The sequence below is a fragment of the Amblyomma mixtum genome, chromosome 1 (assembly GCF_055824585.1).
Source record: "Amblyomma mixtum isolate Tamu chromosome 1, ASM5582458v1, whole genome shotgun sequence".
NCBI classification, from domain to species: Eukaryota; Metazoa; Arthropoda; class Arachnida; order Ixodida; family Ixodidae; genus Amblyomma; species Amblyomma mixtum.
In genome coordinates this window covers 158,409,273-158,427,996 of record NC_143012.1, presented here as the reverse complement: position 1 = coordinate 158,427,996, position 18,724 = coordinate 158,409,273, and the positions used below count along the sequence as shown (strand labels likewise).

At 47.3% G+C, this 18,724-nt stretch overlaps 1 protein-coding gene across 1 annotated transcript in view; it reads left to right on the top strand.

The window, feature by feature from the left end:
- Nucleotides 1-14,068: 14,068 nt before the first annotated feature.
- Nucleotides 14,069-18,724, top strand: part of LOC149369494 (uncharacterized) — a 147,168-nt gene continuing 142,512 nt past the window's right edge. The window contains exons 1-2 of the mRNA XM_089558863.1: nucleotides 14,069-14,165; nucleotides 15,391-15,543. Coding sequence (XP_089414989.1) covers nucleotides 15,421-15,543 — 123 coding nt within the window. The 5' untranslated portion in view covers nucleotides 14,069-14,165; nucleotides 15,391-15,420. The remainder of the gene's footprint in view (nucleotides 14,166-15,390; nucleotides 15,544-18,724) is intronic.

Sequence of the window (18,724 nt, the reverse complement as noted above, 5' to 3'; positions counted from 1 at the left end):
TTTACGCAAAGCGAGAGCACTACGTATTTCTCCATCTTAAGCCGTAAGTGATGTGTTTGTGAATAAAATGAGTGATGCAGTGTGGTCAATTTTTTAAAGCTAGTGTAAGGGCCGCCTGTTTTGATAAGAATTGTTATCTCAGGTGCAATTTCTTGAATTACATAAGCAATATAGCTATGATAGATCATATAGTTGTTTATTGACCACCAATGTACATAGAACTATTAGATGGTAAAATGTTTCGGCTTGCAGTAATGACAGACAAATAGATGCTAACATTCCCTGATGAGAGGCGAATAAAATGAATTTTTATGTTTAACGGGTTTATATGGGAGGACATTTTCTAGGTCACAGTTATCTTCAGAAATGAGACGTGAGATGTCACTATCGCCGTTATACATGGTAGTGTCGTCAGCATATGAATTGCATCTTGAAGATATCCGATAATTTGCTTTGTGCCCGGCATGGCCACAATGGAAACACAGTTGGCGGTTGTCGGGAGTCCTCCACTGGTCGAATTTCCTAGTTCCACTGCGTCGCTCGTAAGGTGGGTGGGCGGGAGCAAGGGGTCGTCGTTATTGTAGAGCTGGTGCCCGTCGAAGATTGCTTGGGGGGTCTCGTCGGGGCGCAGGGCTGCGTAGTGCGGGGGCGTAGGTCATAGCTTCTGCTTCCGTTTGGTGTCGTCTGTGACGGGGAGCCAAATGCATGCTGTACTTCTTCGCGGATGATTTCCTCAAGAGTCGCTACTTGAGGATGGGTGGAAGATGGTAACAGGCGACGCAGCTCTGCCCATACGATTTTGTGGATAACATCCCGCAGGTTGCCTCCGAATGCTGTGACATCTGAGAGGGTAGTCTAGTTCCCTTGAAGCTGTTGAGGAAAATGGTGTGCTCGCGATTCAAGGTTTTCTCAATGGCGGCTGCTTCACTGGTAAATTCAGCGACCGTCTTCGGTGGATTGGGGATCAGATCAGCGAAAAGTGTCTCCTTATAGCTCCACGCATCAAAAGCACCACCTTCTTCTCCTCCGTCATGTCAGGATCGGCACGTCGAAAAAGCCGCTTCATGTCTTCTATGTACGCGGTCACAGTGTCATACGGGTGTTGGATGAGTGATTGTAGAAGCAGGTGAGCTCTTTCTTTTGTGACAACGCTTGATAACGCCTTCAGGAACTCCCGCTTGAATGATTCCCACGTCGCCATGGTAGCTTCGTGGTTTTTGCACCAAATTCTTCCTGGTCCTTGCAAAGCGAAGAAATCCTGGTCTCTTTAGTCTGGGCGTCCCGACTGTTGAACACGGCGACACGTTCAAACTGTTCCAGCCATTCTTCTGGATCCTCGCCCGGTGACGCGTTGAACGTGGGCAGCAGTCGGGGCTGGTACAAAATAATGGGGGCTGGTGTCGTAGCCATGGTTTACGACGGAATTGACGAGTCTTTCTTTGCTCGCGTACTGTCCGACAGGAGTCCGTATTGAGGTGAACGCCTCTGCCGACGACGCCTGATTTGTACTTCGTCTTCGGTTGGGACGGCTTCTGCCGCTTTCTCGTAATCTTCTTCGAAATCGCTGGGGCTGTTTTGGCCGTTCCCAGCGGGTGAGAGTCACAGGGACATTCGTCAGCTCCTCCACCAGATGTCACGCAGTCGTGACTGCAGTCCGGCGAACACGAAAACAGCGAGAATGTCTTCTAAACGAAACTGTTCACTTTGGCTGACTTGCGCCCGCATAGAAGTGAATCACTCAGCGCCGGCGTAACAACGAGCGTACTCGGTGGTCGTCGAACAGAATTCCCACCGCTCTCGGCTGTGCTCTTTTTAAAGTTGATGGCGAACTTTCGAGATAAAGCTTGGAAAGCTACTAGAACATTCTGGAGCAAAGAATAATCGGTTGCGCCTGGATGCTATCAATCGAGATAGATCTAGTCGCGCCTTGCGTCACAAACGAAGCGATAAAGCGGAGTGTCGGCAGCCTAGCAGCATGGACAAACACTACAAAGATTCGTGGCAATATATATGAGGATGTATATGAAGAAAGTGTGCGAAGATAGGTTGCTATGGTTTCTGTTGTGCGCTCATGCGAACGAAAACCAGGCGTTTGTCTGTCGGTGAACGGCGTTCCAAAAAGTATTATCATAAGTCACCCTGCTGACGGCCTCGAGAGATTCTAACCTCCGGCAGTGCGAGTACTTCACGTTCGCTTTCCTCCCATTTACACCACTCGGCCACCGGCAGAGCCTTTCTCCCGAATTTGGAAATCATCTTGATCATCAACAGACATCCGAGCGTAATACACTCCGAACGCAAGATCACGCGGGCACTTGCATGTGCCAAACCAGGTTCAAACGAGAGGCCGTATTTGTGCGACCGCTTACAAATGCAATACCCTTCGGGAGCTTCGACACACTAGAAGTCTCAGCGCGTGGCCGGTTTGAAGATTACGGGTGATGGCACGATGGCCTTTGATCAAACACTTGATCAACCTTCTAGCTTTAAACCCGCGTGCTAAAGTGCCACCCTTTTGCGCTCTGTTACTAGTTTGCCCAGCAGACAGCAGAGGGCACCACAATTCTGAGGCGAACGCACAAATCTCCGTCACTGCGCTAATACACCGCCATGAGTGATCGCGCTCATGAAACTGGAGGCGAGATCCCAACGCGTTCTACTCGACATCAATGTCATAATCATCACCATCATCATCAATCTGAATACTTGCACTGGAGGGAAAAGGCCTCGCCCATGACTCTGCAATTAACCCGGTCCTTTGCCAGCTGCAGCCACCGTATCCCCGGGAACTTAGTACTCTCAACCGCCCACCTAACTTTCGGCCGCCCTCTGCTACGCTAGCCTTCGCTTGGAATCCACTGCGTTACCTTTGATTCGTTATTGGGGTTTAACGTCCCCAAGCAATTCAGGCTATGAGGGACGCCGTTGTGAAAGGCTCCGAAAATTTTGACCAGCTGGGGTTCTTTAACGTGCACTGACATTGTACAGCACACGAGCCTCTACAATTTCGCCTCCATCGAAATTCGGCCCCTACGGCCGGTATCGAACCCGCGTCTTTCGGGGTCAGCAGCCGAGCTCCGTAACCACTGAGCCACCGCGGCGGGGCGTTAGCCTTAAGGACCAGCGGTTATCTTGATTTCACCAAACACTACTAATAGTCTGATATCTGGTCTGCACACGGGTCGATTCGACCACCGGCAACAATACTATCATGTTCTCTTCTTTTATCCTGCTTTATTGCGCATAGTGTCAATTTTTGTAAGGTACAGTGTGTTCACTGATGACCTTGTCATATGCGAACGAGGAACGTGGTTCCGATTTTGGATATCTTTTTATTCTTCTCGGTACGTTGCTTGTGTTTCAAGTTCCCATGGATAAATTGTTCGAGGTTTCCACCAGTGGTGTTTTTCTCCGTGTATTCTATCTTTCATTTGGCCAACTTCCCTTGGTCTCCAGCAATTTATACAGGACATCTGGCCGTGCGCAATTAATTTCTAGATCAACATCTCTCACCTAGGCTTTCGAGCAGTTGCTATGAATAAGGAAAAGAATGGTGTTCAACATTTGTTTCTAGATCCTAAACTCGTTTCGCCAATGGCTGCATGCAATTAAAATCTATGTATTCTAATTATCTGGCAGCCCAGGGATGATTGCTATTGCTCGCGTAAAGCCACTGGCCGGCCTTAAAATCGAGGCGACAGCCTCTCAATCCAGCTTCATAAGTCCAGGATTCGCAAAGGTTGTAAAATATCACTTTTGTTGTTTAACCTCATTAAGCGGCACGTGGGCTATGAGGGACGCCGCATTGGAGTTGTCTGGAAGGATTTCGACAACCTGGAGTTCTTGGACGGTGATGACACCGCACAGCAGACGGGCGTTTCTGTATTTAACTCTATGAAAATGCGGCCGCCGAGACCAAAATCGCCTTCAAAGTCGCAGCTGCGAAGCTGCACATAGAGAATGCACAAAAAGATATCATCAACAATTGTAACAACGCATCTGAGTTTTATCATAGCCATGCAGCGGAGCACTTGATGCATCATCTGTTTGGTAAGCGAACCCTTCACCTCACAGGAGATATTTTTGATATAGTGGGGCCGTGATGGCTCAGCTTTGGCGATAGAAAACACAATGTAGTTGTCCGGTTACTTTTGGCAAAGACGATACGCCCCAGTTTAGATAAAGTAATCGAGGTCACTTGTTTGCCACAAAACTTTTAGAAGTCCTAGATTATTTTCGCGGTATCAAAGATATTCGAAATTGTTTACCTGGGTCAGCACTGGCGTTGAGCGAAGAGGAAGACTGCTGTGTTCCCGTGAAGCGCCAGTACGTAATGCGTGCAACCTGTCAGTTGACACTGCCTGTTATAATCTGGCATGAAATCTGGACGAGGCGACACCTGACGTAGCGTCAGGATTCAAATAGCTAGGGGAAAAGCTGCATTCCCCAGTTGGCGTGCGGTTGCTATATCAAGTGAGAGCGTGCCAGTGCTTCATGTGTAGCTCATCCGGTTTCAAAAAACTGTACTAGTAACAGCTGCCCTGAGAATATAGCAACATGCACTAAGAATGCAGGAGACAAGGACCCTCAGAACCAGGGAGATTACAGTAAAAGAGGACGAAACGTGATGACGGAAAATAAAAATTAAAACAAGAACAATACTCAAAAAGTAAAAGTGCAACCACGAATTGGTTGGAACAAAAAAAAACAGTTACCCTCTAAACGACCAAACAAGTAGCCCTTGAAACGCAGGGATGGCAAGAAGTGGACAACGCTTACGTGAACTTAAACCAGTCTATATTCAGTGCGATTGCGGGCTCTATTATAAAGCGGAAAAATGAAAAAACACAATGTCACATGCCTATCGGGCCGGAATTGACTACTAAGAACGCCGTTTTGCTCTTGCTCCAGGGATCAAGAAAAGTCACCTCTTGTTATTGACAGACACGCATACGTACTGGTAGCATTATTATCTCTTGAGATTTTTTTACGTTTACAGCTGCCGCAACCAGACCTGGAAGTGCTTTTTATTCGTGCTTATTCCTGGCAAACATTCATTAAATATACGACTGAAATAACCGGTAAATGCAATGCTTAAAGAGTTTGTCAAAGTGTCTTGTAAATGTTTCTTGCTTTTAATGTGCTCGGGTAGCCTGTAATTCATTTTTGTTTTTGTAACAGGGGCTTAGGTGAGCGCTCAGACAGCGGGGATACCATGGAGGCAAAGCACAGTCCCTGGTGTGTCAGGGTCAGCAGGCTTTCGCTCTGAGCGATGGCAGGGCGGCTTCACAACGGCCACGCAGAGAAAGGGACCATCCTGGTGACCCAGGGTGCCGGAAACACAACCGGGTCGTAATACGGCTTGATGCGTTGAACATGCACAGTCTTCCGGCCACATCGGCGGAGATCGGAAGACAGTGTGAGGGGCTCAATAATGTAGATGACTGAGGATGTGCTTTCCAGGAGGCGGTAGAGGCTATGGTATTTCGAAAGAAGTTTCCTGGGGGGGTGAGGTCCCAAAAGGGTATCCACAACCAGACGAGTGAACCACGTGGGAAAGCTGTGTCAAGCTGACATTTTTCATACTGTCGTTTTTTGCGTCCCTGACCGTCTTTCGTGAGAGACGGTGCCATCTGGCAGTAGCATCTGCGTGCTGTGGAGCTTCAGAAAGAGTTGTACATTCAGATGCGGAAGGGCGCTAGGGGATAACCGTGTCGATGGGAGTGGATGGATACCGGACGAAGAGTAGAAAAAATGGGAGAAACCGTTCGTGGATTGGGTAGCAAAGTTCTACGTGTACGTAATATAGGGTAGAACGAGCTCCCAGTTTCTGAGGTTGGCTGCAACGTACAGTCTTTGCCAAAAGTAACCCGGCAACTATGCTATCTTTCTAAGCATCGTAGCGAAGCATCTATGGCAGCCCTTAATCTCTCAATCTGTGCAAAGTAAGGTGAACCCTTGTCCTGACGTTGTGGCACCTTTCAGTCTTTAGGGGTGCCGTAAAGGCTCCACTATACGGTTGAGAAGCAAAAACCTGTCGCTCGGTTACCTTTGGCAAAGAGTACATGGCCAGCATGTCGCCCAGATGCGATTAACTCATTCGGTTAGATCTCTGGTTTGCGGTTGGTAGGCTATACAAGTCCGATGAATTATATTCCACTCGGCGAGTCAACCTTTCACGCCGTCAGAGCAGAAGACGCATCTTATCTCACAGAGGAGTTCGCGAGGAGCACAGTGGCAAAGTGGGAAGCGCTGCAAAATGAAAGAAACCTCATCACGAGCTGTAGCAGTCGGCAGCGCGGCAGTTTCATCATGACGGGTCAGGTGATCAATGGCAACAATGACCCAGCGTCTGCCAGCTACGGTGTGCAGCAGAGGTCCATATATCAATTCCAGCCCGGTCGACGGGGCGAGGCGGACAGAGTAGCAGTTGCAACTTGTCAGCAGCGTGTTGAGGCAGTTGCTTATGAAGTTGGCAGGCCTGGCAGGAGCGGTCGTACTTGATAATGAAGTTACCCGTATGTATGTTGCGCCAGTAGAACCGAAGGCGGATGCGAGTGTTCATCTTAAATACTCCCGCGTGGCTGCATTGCGGATAAGCATAGAAACAGGTGGAGGTTTGGGACTGGAGATGTCGGGGAATGACGCGAAGTCATTTCCGTACAACATAATTAAAGTTAAGCCGATAAAGCACACTATCGCGACTTGCAAACTGTGAAGCATGGCAACGAAGGGCCCAGGACGCTGTAACCGTAGACGGGTCGGAGTGAAAGTCGAGCAGAGAGACAATCCAATGATCTTTAAGCTACTCGAAAGGCCTGTCGCATGTGGTGAGCGACGGCTCAGCGGATTCCAGAGCGGTGACGCTCGCAATCTCGGCCGGTAACGAGGAGCTGTATAGGGCCTCAGAGTCCTGAAGCTTGCAGCCTGATCGGTAGAAGTCGCGTCTGTAGACGACGATCCTATCGAGCCTGGCGGCCAGAGGTATCCTTTATTGAACAAAGCCAACATAGGGCTCGGTAGTCGGTGACCACGTAAAAAAGATGGCCATAGAATTAAAGTTGACACTTGCCAAAGGCCCAGAAAATCACCAAGCGCTCATTTTCCGTCACGGAGTAGTTGGATTCGTTATTCTTGAGGGCGCGGCTGGCGTACGAAACTAGACATTCCTGGAATCTAGACTTGCTCTGGGCGAGCACAGCCCTGAGGCAAATGGCACTGGCGTCTATGTATACTTTCGTTGGGGCTTGCTGGTCGAAGGGGCGCTTCGTGAGTGGTGCCGTGAGGTGTTCTAGGTGGCGTCGCATATAGGCGGCCAAGGCAAAAAATCCACGTTGTTTCTGAGAAGCTGGGTTAAAAGGACAACACTGGCGGTAAAAAGGCGAAAAAATGACGAAAATAGGAACACAGGCAGACGAAGCTTCGCAGCTCCTTAATGCACAGCAAACGAAGTTAACACACGAATTTTTGCGGTGTTAGGACGGATACCCTCCTTTGACATAACGTGACCGAAAACTCTCATTTCACGAGGAGCCAATCGACACTTTTTTTAAGTTTAGGTGAAGGCCGGCGTCGGTAAGGCAGGTTTTGACGTGCTTCAGCCGGGACAAATGAGTCTCAAAGTGGGGGAAAAAGATGATGATGGCGTTCAGATAACAGGCAACAACTTTCACTTCATTTCACTTTTACTTCACGACACGCAGAATGGCGTCCATCATGCTCCCGATGGTAGCCGGTACATTGCAGAAGGCGAAAGGCATGACGTTGTATTCACACAGGCTACCAGGGGTTACAAATGCAATTTTTAGGGCGACCGTCGGCTGCCATGGTGACCTGCTAGTACCCAGAGCGTAAATCGAGAGAAGAGACGAGTTCCGCTCCTTGTAGGCAGTCCAGAGCATCGTCGATACAAGGAAGAGGGTAAACAGCCTTTTGCGTGATCTTAATTAGGCGGCAGTAATCGAAGCAGAAATGAATAGAGCCATCTTTCTTCACGAGTACCACGGGTGGGGCGCATAGGCTGTGTGTGGCCTGAATCACGCCGCACTGAAGCATGGTGCCAGCCTGTTCTTCAATAACTTGGCGCTCAATGGCGGAGACACCATATAGGGGGTGGCGCAGAGGTGCATGATCACCGGTGTCAATGTGGTGGGCGACTTTCGACGTGCGCAAAACGTATGGAGGCGAAGTGTGGAGTGCACGAATTAGCGGGCTCAGGGCATTTACATCGATGGACGGCGAATCGTCATTCTCACCCCGATAGAGAATGCTGCTGCCTGGGTGGCGTTCAGTAATCATTTGGAGGAGACCAGTAACCTGCACATTGGGATACTGGCACACGACAACGGTAAAGCCGGGCCTCATGACCAGGCAATCAGCAAGCGTATCAAATACGCCCATACTCCGCAATTCTGGACAAAAGCATTTTTGAGGGGAAAACCTTTTATGAACAGGAATTTTCATTTCTTGTAAGATTTCACTACAACAATCAATATATCCGCAGGTCACCCAACGTAGACGCTTTTTTTTTTCCAGTTAGCTTTTTCGCCATCATCAAAAGCGTTCCTTGTTGATAGTCTATGGAAGTCTTATCTCTTCGATGCGATTGATGGAAGGCTTTAAAAGAAAGATTTCGCTACATATCGTAAGAATTGACAATAAACTTCACTATTTATTTAAAAGTATAATAGTCCTTCAATGTTTTTTCTGGTCACGAAACTCCGGCCAATGTTTCACATAGGGACAGCGCGCGCCGCTAGTGGCGCGCGCTGTCCCTATGTGAAACACCATAGGGACACCGTTATTTTCCAAATGTTTAGAAAAGCTGTTATATAGCAGGATTCTAGGTTTTTGCGAAAAGCATAAGTTGATCACACCCAGTCAGCATGGATTTAGGAAATTACACTCCACTGAGACCGCTCTTCTTACACAGAAGGAGCTGATTTTAGAATCTTTCGAACACAAAGAACTAACACTAGGCATTTTTATAGATTTTTCTAAGGCATTCGATCGCGTTAATCACGAAACCTTATTACTAAAACTAGACAGATATGGCTTCCGAGGTTGTTTTTATAGTATCATTAAATCATATTTAGAGGCCCGATTTCAGCAGATTGTGATAGATAACACACTATCTGACCCCAAGCATATTCCTGCCGGCGTACCCCAGGGTAGCATACTCGGACCGCTACTTTTTAATCTCTACATTAATGATATTGTAAACATTGACCCTAACACAACTTTTGTTATCTACGCTGATGACACCAGCCTATTTTTCAGGGCACCATGTGTATCGAGTCTGGAAGTAAATGCTACGAGGTGCCTACGTTCGCTACACCACTGGTCACTTTCCAATTCGCTGAATATCAATATAAGCAAAACAAAAGCTGTGCTTTTTAGACCCCGTAATAAGTCTGTTTCTGAGTTAACGTTATCACTCGGTTCATCAAAAATACTCGTCTCCTCTTCCGTTAAAAGCCTTGGTGTCACATTCCACGAGAACTTATCTTGGGATGTTCATGTTGATAATACAGCTGCCAAAATTTCAAGAGTAGTAGGTATCCTCTCCAAGTTTCGGTACTACTTTCCACAATGCATAAAAAAACTTTTGTACGACTCTTTGTTCACCAGTGTTATAACTTATTGTTTCTTAGTCTGGGGTACAACCACTGTCTCCAATATTACAAAACTCCATGTACTACAGAAAAAAGCAGTTCGTGCAATTAACAACATTCCAAATGATGCACACACCAAACCTGTCTTTGAGGCATTACACATTGTACCTATTGTGCAATTGTACTCTGTCCTGCTGCGCAAAAAGTACACATCAAATATTAATCAAGGAACTGCATTCCTCGCTGATTTGTCTAGACTAACATGCAGAGAACGCCCCTACAATACGCGCATCGGAGACAACTGGTATTTACCGCGAACGCGAACTAACTACGGCAGACAAATGCTGTCCTACAATATCCCGTCCATTTTAAACAATTTGTGAAAAACTGTAATTAGTGAAGAGTAACAGCATATAGTTTCTTTCTTTAGTGTGCTAACTCAGCCTGCTTTTATGCCTTCCCTCTTTACGTGATATGTTTGATGGTTATGTGTTTTTTGATGCCCTGAACGTGTTCATTTTCGATACAATGTGTTTTTGTTTTAAATATGTCCCAGGCATAACATATAATGTACCGTTGTGTGATTGTGAGTTTTTGTGCACAATGTAGTTGCTGTAGGGGGCGGGGACCTCCGTCAAGCCTCTATAGGCTTTTTGTCCCCGCTCCCCACATCCTTGATGTGAAAATAAACCTGATTGATTGATTGATTGATTGGCTGTCGGTGAGGGGGCACGAGTCGCTCCGCGAACCCTGCTCGCAGCGGCTGTTTTGCGGCCAACAGACTCATATTCGCTTCGTATTTATGCTTTCCGGGAATCGGTAATTTTGCTTAGGATGGGCGGTACTATACTTGTTGCCACCTGAAAGCTTGGCTGCAACAACGACACACTAAAAACCCTCTGTGATCGACGGCGGCCGCTAGTAAACATTGTTAGAGGCTGTGTTCTGACCAACAATTAACGCGCTTACTTTCTCTCGTCGCTTTTTATAAAACATCAACTTTTATACATGCGTCCAGCCTGCACATTCATTTTCACCGCAAATTGCCTGCAATGTCATTCTGGAAGACCTAGCGCAGCGGTCAGTAGCATATATATATATATGTGTCTAGGTTGCGCCTGTCTCGGCCTAGTCCTCGCTTTCATCTCAGTGCGTAAGACTGCTTACGGCTTGCGTTTGCCTTGTGAGAAATACTGCAATCTCAATAATGCTGATAACAATACGTTATTTCGGCATTTTAAGAACCGCAGTGGGCGCGCTACAAAAGCGATCACATGACGAATGCACCGGAAGTTTGATGGTGCTATCTGAATTTTTTTCTGTGGACACTTTCGAAGGTGGCAAAGCCAGCTGCTGAAGACTGCTGCTACATTAATCATATATTTGCACTCTGTGACGCTGTTACCACGGAGGCGCTGGCGAGTGGAAAGAAATTTTGATTTTTTTTTTCTCCATCGCTCATGTGCTGGCTTTGCTCTACCAAAATAAGAGACAAGCTGTGAGCGACCAAGCAATAAAATCAAAAATGAGCAATGATGGGAATCACGGAGCAACATGTAAAAAAAATAAAAATCGGTAGCGGTTGAACGTAGTTAAATCGAGCACACGGGCGAACGCATGTGTTTAGCCTGTTCGTCTCATGCTTTTGCTTTGCTGGGTCGTCGGCACGTCTGCCGACAATATTAGACTCAAGTTAAGCTCTGATCGAGGTTAAGCTTATCTGATGTGTTCGTTCCGCAGGTGGAACTTGATGAAGACGGCGGTGTGCAATGCGCGCAGCGCGAGAGGTTGTCGCAGTTTAACACGAGGCGTGATCTGCTGTTGCGATAGCACAGTGCTCTCGTGTAGTGGCCAGAGAAACTTATTTGTTCGCGCCGCCGGGAGTTCGAAAGCCAGTCGCGGCAGTATTAATTTTATTTCTGCACTCTCAAATCCGGGATGCCACATGATTCTTGGTTGACTTTGACCCCGTGAAGTAGTGCTTTCGCACTAAAAGCCATAAGCACATTGATGAGTACAGCTGTCTGAAATGTCACATCGTCACAGATTCGTGCTCAGAGTACGCTGTTAGGCCTTCGAATATCCGTGGGACAGCGCCGGGCCCGAGTTTCAGCATCTCGCGTTGCAGCGACACTGCTTCTCCATTGACCACAGACTCGTCAGGTTGAATTAATCAATGACGCCAAATGTCTCTCGCAGACATGAACATGCGTGGAATAGAAGCTAAATCCACCGCTTTCCTTTCGGGGTACCGGCCGCTTCCATATTTCACACTGCGCGGCGTCGCTCGGCAGACAGAACAGCGAGGTCTTTTCCTGCGTATACCTCCTTAGCCGGAGCGGTAACCCGTCACACAGCAAGTATTCGGCATCACAGGCTAGCGCGTCACGTGCACTGTACTTGTTTTGCGAACGAAAGGAAAGTCAGAGGAGAAAATAGTGGCTGCCACACCGCCGGCGTCCCATTCCGCCCGTAGATTCACGGCCGTAGAGACGCTCGCTTGCTAGCGTCGTTGCCCTCAAAGGACACTTAGCGCCGCCTCGTGGAAGGCGCGGTCAACATATGAAGGTCTCCCATAGCGTCACGGAGAAGTTACATCATTATAAAGGCATTGAAGGACTATGATAGTATCTCACTATTTTCCAGTTTTTAAAATTCCTGCCACAAAATATTGCACACGGACTGAATTGTCGAAGCGGTCAGAAAAAAGGCGTCGTAGCGTGAGGAACTTCAAACACAGGCGCCGGATGAGAACTGTCGGTTGGACGGCAGTTCGGCGGCCTCGGCCGTGCGACGGCGGTGGCGGTGGCGGCGGCGGCGACAGGTGCGGGACATGTATGGAAATTGCCCGGAATGGTACACTGCAAAAACAAAAAAATCGGTCAAAATGGGAAATATCTTGGCAGGTCTATTTCCGAGCATCTAACCGTCAAAGTGACAGCCGGCCGTCATTTTCAAACTACGGTGTTTTTGAGTATTTTGACGTGTTGCCTGTCAATTAGAAACACAACTGAGCCGTCCACATGACGGCCTTATGTGTTTTGTTATTACAATATGGCGTTATTTGAACGAATGTTTGTCAATATGATGGCATGGCGTCTTTTCATTGTACAGCGTGGCATCATTTAAACGTCTTTTTGCCAATCTCAAATACATTTAGGTCGTCAATATGACGGCCTGAGGCTTTTCATGTACACTATGACATCAATTCATAATAGAAGACGCCAAATTTATGTTGCGCATCTTCTTACAAACAATGTGTTACACATTAGAATACATGGTTCTTATAGCATTTTTAGTTTCAAAAACGTCATGAATGCTTCATGGTGAACGAATCACGATATTGAGCATAACACCGAATACCCTCATACATTACACCGAATACACATTGCACAGAGTACTTCGCCATTCATTCAAATTCTCAGCCCAGTTCAAGCTTTTGGATGTGCCTTTCGAATCTGGCTAAGAATTTGAACCCCAGCCGTGACTTGGGTTCCAACAAGAATTTTGATTATGTAATACGAGAAAATGAACCTGACACATATGGTATTTTCATTTCAAGATTTTGTTTGCATGAATTGCTCGCGTGGAATAATAACCAGCAGCCAGTTGCCTCGGGTTTCAGTGCGTTTCCGAAACCAGAGTACCTTTGCTTTCAAGGAAGTTCAAAGAGCATAAGGGAACAAAACATTAGAAAGGAACAGTGCTGAAAAGAAAGAGGGCATAAAACAACAGACACATACGAGCGCTGACGAACAACTCTATTGCTACTCAGCGCTCGTGTGTGTGCCTATTCTCTTCTGTTCCGTTTTTTTTGGCACTGTGCTCTTTCATAATGTTGAGGTACGAACTCGCCCAGCATCGTATACCTTAGAGAACAACGCAGTACTACAAGGGATGGATTCTGAGTCGGCGCCACTTCCTGTTCAGCGTTCTGTGAATAAATAGGCGCCCAAGAATTATGAGTTCCGCTTGCGCCCACCCATTGTTGGAAATATTGTTTAGCATGAAAAGTTAAAGCGGATGTTGAATGTTTAATTTTGATGGCCGGGAAGCCTCCATGGGAGCGAAGCCCTCCGTTCTTTTTTCCTACACCGTGGTAAAGCAAGTGCTTCAGGTCAGTTTTTCATTCTGAGACGTGAAAACTGTCCGCGCAAGCTGTGTGCGAGGTTCAAGCTTCTAATGCGATTACGAGAGCGCCCCTGTAGACAGCACGCTGTTGGGATGCGACCGGAATGCCGGAGACATCGCCTGGTATCTGTGGCGTGAATCCAGTGAGAGGAGGAAACGTTTAGTGCTTGGCTGAAGGTGTTGACCATAAGCGGGGGTATCTTGCAGCCTGGTTACCAGTCCACGGCGCAGCCACTTCAATGTGAAGCGTTATCGCTCTGACGGCCATTGTGTCATCACGCCTTATCCGCGGCGAGAGAGTGGAAACAATAAAAGGATAAGGGCGACTTTGCCTGACCTTTGTCTAAGCTCGAAATAGGACGCAGCAGGCGGCACATACCCTGAGGGTTCACTGCTGAATAAGGAGCTTCCTGTGCAGAGGTATGTGCACTAGAAGGTGTCATTATACGATGCTATATAATGAACCGACTGCTGGCGCGGATCTCTTTCGGCATATGCCTATAAAACTGCAGGGTTTTTATCTCGCTTGTTTATTGTCAATGTTGTTGCCATTGCCCTACCGAACTGCTCGAGCAGAGAAGAAAAGGATGGGGAATGGCAGCCAACAAAGCGTTACTGGAACTGAAAATGCTCCAAGATGCTCATGAAACGTAAATTCACTGCACCAGATTAGGCTGATTTCTTCGGCGAGAATGACGGTACATAACAATGGATTCCATTAGGGCGCCATTAAAAGCATAACCTAACAAGTCCTAGTACTGACGCCCGTCGACAAAATCTACCCTAGAAACCGCCGTTTCAAGCTACCAGGCAATAAGTCTGTTTGTAGGCGTGCCTATAACACAAATAATTTAACCAAAACGGAAGATGGTTTATATTTACGTAGCTTCGGCTGGTTTTGCGCCGCGCGTCTCTTTCCATCATTCCACCTCTCTCCGGTCTGCACGTGGCAGCGATAGTGGGTCAGCTTTATTGTGACGTAATCTGTCTCTAAAGTTTGCGGGGTCCTGTCTCGTCATCACGCACACTGCTGCCCGGATTCGATTCCCACCTGGACCCCAATTTTCGTTTTATTCAAATGACGTCATATGGCCGAAGACGTCACATATTTGGTGACGTCACGGGGGGTCCAACTTCTGGCGACATATTTTGCGGACAGTTCTAGCATGGCCAACTAATGCTTTCGCACTGATAAGCTGTGGCCCTCTTTCCAATGTCTGATGCCTTCTGATGCTTCCTAGCGCGGAGGAGCACATAATAAATGTGATCGGCACATAGCGCAAGTGGTTCCTCTCTATACTGTTGAGTTAGCAAGAAAGAATATTCTTCATAACTCTCTCCTCAATAACGAACTAGTCGCGCATTCGGTAAACTTATTGTTTGAATTCACACTTAACCGGTGATTACGATAACCGGCAGACAGCGTTAATCTTATTTCGCCTTTACCTTGGTAATCACTGATCAAATAAGTGGATCATTTTGTGAGAAGGTAATGATGGACGCATAAGAAAGTTCCCAAGTCCCTACTTCACCACCCATGCAGAACAAAATGTAATATTAAAAGTCATCGTGCGGCTAGCATGGCCCACGCTACAGCTCCCTTTCCTGTGGCGAGAAGCTGACGAATGCTACTTCTGCGTTACAGAACATCGAAGTCGCTGCGCACTCGGTAAATATGAGGGCCCGCATCGAAGATGGCGTCGTCCTGTCTCCTTACCCGAGCATCGATATCCCAGTCTGCTCCTTCTACCAACTGGCCAGGGAGAAGCTTCTGACAAATCCATACAAGACGGCACTTGTGGGTAAACTTCTGTCCTGTCCCACGTGATGAGATTTCTGCTTTGCTCTAGAGCTTCAAATGTGATCCTAACTCTAACAGTGCGATTTTGACTTTGTGTTCCGTGAAAAAGGCAGCTTGGCACCCAAGACTCCATCGATACGGCCGCTCATGAAAATCCGCGGTGTTTCAGGCGCCTTGCCAGTTCGCAAAGTTTATGAGAACTGCGCAGTGCCGCAGCTGGTGAGGTGAAAACCTTCCACACTGTGGATATGAACAGTGACGAACCATTCTCAGAGTTTTCCACTTTTCGTACAATATTCAGTATAAATTAGACCAAAAGCGAAAATTGACTCTCGATGAGTTTTCTGATGCTTTCAAGAATTAGCAGGAAAATGTGAGAAATAATTTTTAAAAGTATTTCTAGCTAAGGATGAAAATTAAAGCCACTCCAAGGAGCTTGGAAGCGCGGAAAGCCTTCCCCTGCATGCAGCGGCGTTCGAAGCCTCTCAAAGCACGACGTTTCCTCGCACAGAAAAATGTTCGGCACGGCCCTTGTTTTGAATAGAGCCACGCAAATTATTCCGAGACAAGGCTGGTTCGGTGATCAGTACTGAGCCCCAAAGTGTCTTCGCCTCGCCAACAGTGCCGTGGCGCTGTCGTTGCATCGTGTTTTTTTTTATGGATGCCTGCTGCAATGTACGACATCACTGACACTGGCGACGTTTATGCTGTATACCGCTATATACGGCAGGAAGTCGCTCCGACGTCGCGTCTTCCCTGGCCGCCTTATTTATCGAGTGCATAACGGGAACTTGCGGCTGTCTAGAAGTGTCTCGGGGGGTTCTTTTCGGTGCATCCACGGTAGATTTAGAATCGCAGCAATGCGTGCATTAGGAGGCCATAAGTTGAAAACATATGGAGGATTATGATCGCAGGGAGAGACGAGTTAAACAATTATATCATAGCATCGCCATCTTTTATTAATTTATTACAATACTTTCCAGTCCCCAGGCGGCGTTCCAGAAGGAAATTAAATGAACAGATGAAAAGTAGTCATAACGCGTCAAAACTAAACAAAACTATAATACAGCAAAGAAAACCTTTGCTTACATAAAATATAAGTGCGGATGAGGTAACAAGGCAAATTAGTTAAATACTACGTTTTCAGCGTTTGTTTTGAACAAACACGTGTCAAAAATATCGGCAACCAAAGAGAGCATGTGGTTCCAATTGCTGGCCGTCTTCAGTATGAACGAGTTATAATACTCATTGGTCCGGCAGGTCTGGATGTGAACCTTAAGGCGACTATCTTTGTGAGGTAACATCAAAGATGGCACAGATAGAAGATCCCGTTTTGAATGTAGGTTTTGGCAGTAAATTTTGTGAAAGCTTAGCATTGTGTTCAGGAAAGAAAAAACAGCGCTAAATTGTACACAAACCACACAGAAAGACGGACAGGACGGGCGCTGTCCTGTCCGTCTTTCTGTGTGGTTTGTGTACAATTTAGCGCTGTTTTTTCTTTCCTGAACACAATGTCACACCAACTAGCCCACCAAAACGTACTGTTAAGCTTAGCATTCACGAGTGTGTTCTACGAAGGGAAAGGCTAGAAAGGTTCAAAATATTTTTCGTTGCAGCTGCGCCAATAGTGCGGGAAATGTTGGGCAATATAAATCGGACGCTATGCTTCTGTACTGATTCTAATTTATTATAAAGTGTTTCGAGTTCCAGGTCCCACAGAGAGCATGAGTATTCTAATTTAATTCGCACTAAGGTTTTGTACAGTACTACCTTTAAAGAAGATGGAGCCATAGAAAAGTTTACGACGCAAGAAGCGAAGTATGCGGTTAGCCTTGTTAACAATATAATCGACATGCGCCTGCCATGAAAGGTTAGCAGTCATATGAAACCATAAATATTTATACATGGCTACTTGCTCAAGTACGGAGCCTGAAATACGGTAGGGGCTAAGATTCACGCGAGCAGACCGGTGTGAAAGAAACCTAGCCTTAGATTTGTTAGTAAGTGTTCAGTTCCATAAGCCAATTGTTACACAAACTATATACTTTATTTAAGCCGCATTGCAATATAAACAGGTCTGAAATGGAGTTGGTAAATTTGTCGACATATAACTCGATAAATAACTCAGTCATCTACGAAAGGCCTAACTGCAGAGTTAATCGACTTTGGTAGATAATTAGAGTAAATTAGGAGGAGTACGGTCCCTAGAGGCACGCCTGAGGTCTCTGGATGATTGGAGCGCGCGAGGAAGATGAAGCGCCACGAACCGCGTGACAGAAAGGCTCGGGCTCCGTGTCGACTCGAGGAGATCAGAAAAAGAATAAACCTGTTCCAGAATCGAGCAGACGACTGGCTCTGGTACTGTCTCCTCCTGCACTCTACAGCTAATGACCTGAAGATGTGGTCCCTTTGGCACTTGCTCAGACGAGGTGGAGGGATGAAGCACCACCGAGACCATCGGAAGGCGGAACGCAGCTAGGCTGCGACTGTGACGCCTCGGGGCCTGGAACACCTCCCAGCTGTTGCTGTCCGCATACCGCCTTAATGAGAGAGCACTCCGGTGCTTTGGTCTCTCCAGATCGAGGCCTACTTCGTCCTGGACCGAATCACATCGCAAGCCATGCCGTATATATAGGTTTCCTCCCCACTTTCTCCCACCGCGGCTGAAGAGGTACGACATCTTCGCCGGGTTCCAGTTAAACACCCCGGCGGATGCCTACGACCAGCTCCAGGCGGCGCTTCTCACGTGCACTACAGCGTCACATCGGACGCGTATTTTACAGGGACGCGTATTCTACAGGGTCCGCTGGGGAGATTACAGACCATCACCCTCGTCAACTGCTCCGTTACATAGTGCAGCTTCTCGGCGCACGAGCCTCAATGGTGGACGACACTTTCCTAGGTGAGCAGTATCTCCAGCGGCTTCCGGCGACTGTGATTATGATTCTGGCCGGGGCCTTCACAATGGATCTCTCCAAGTTCGCCGACCTAACATAGAGACCTAATCGATAAGATCTTGGAGGTCGGCAGCTCCTGTCCGCAGCTTGCAGCCGTCAGCTCTTCCACGACCTCCGCCTCGGTGCAGCAATCACCGAGCCCTTCTTATCCGGGGCAGACTGTTGCGTCTGCGTCTATCGATCAGCTCTCACCGCGCAAGGATAACCTGATCTCTGATAAA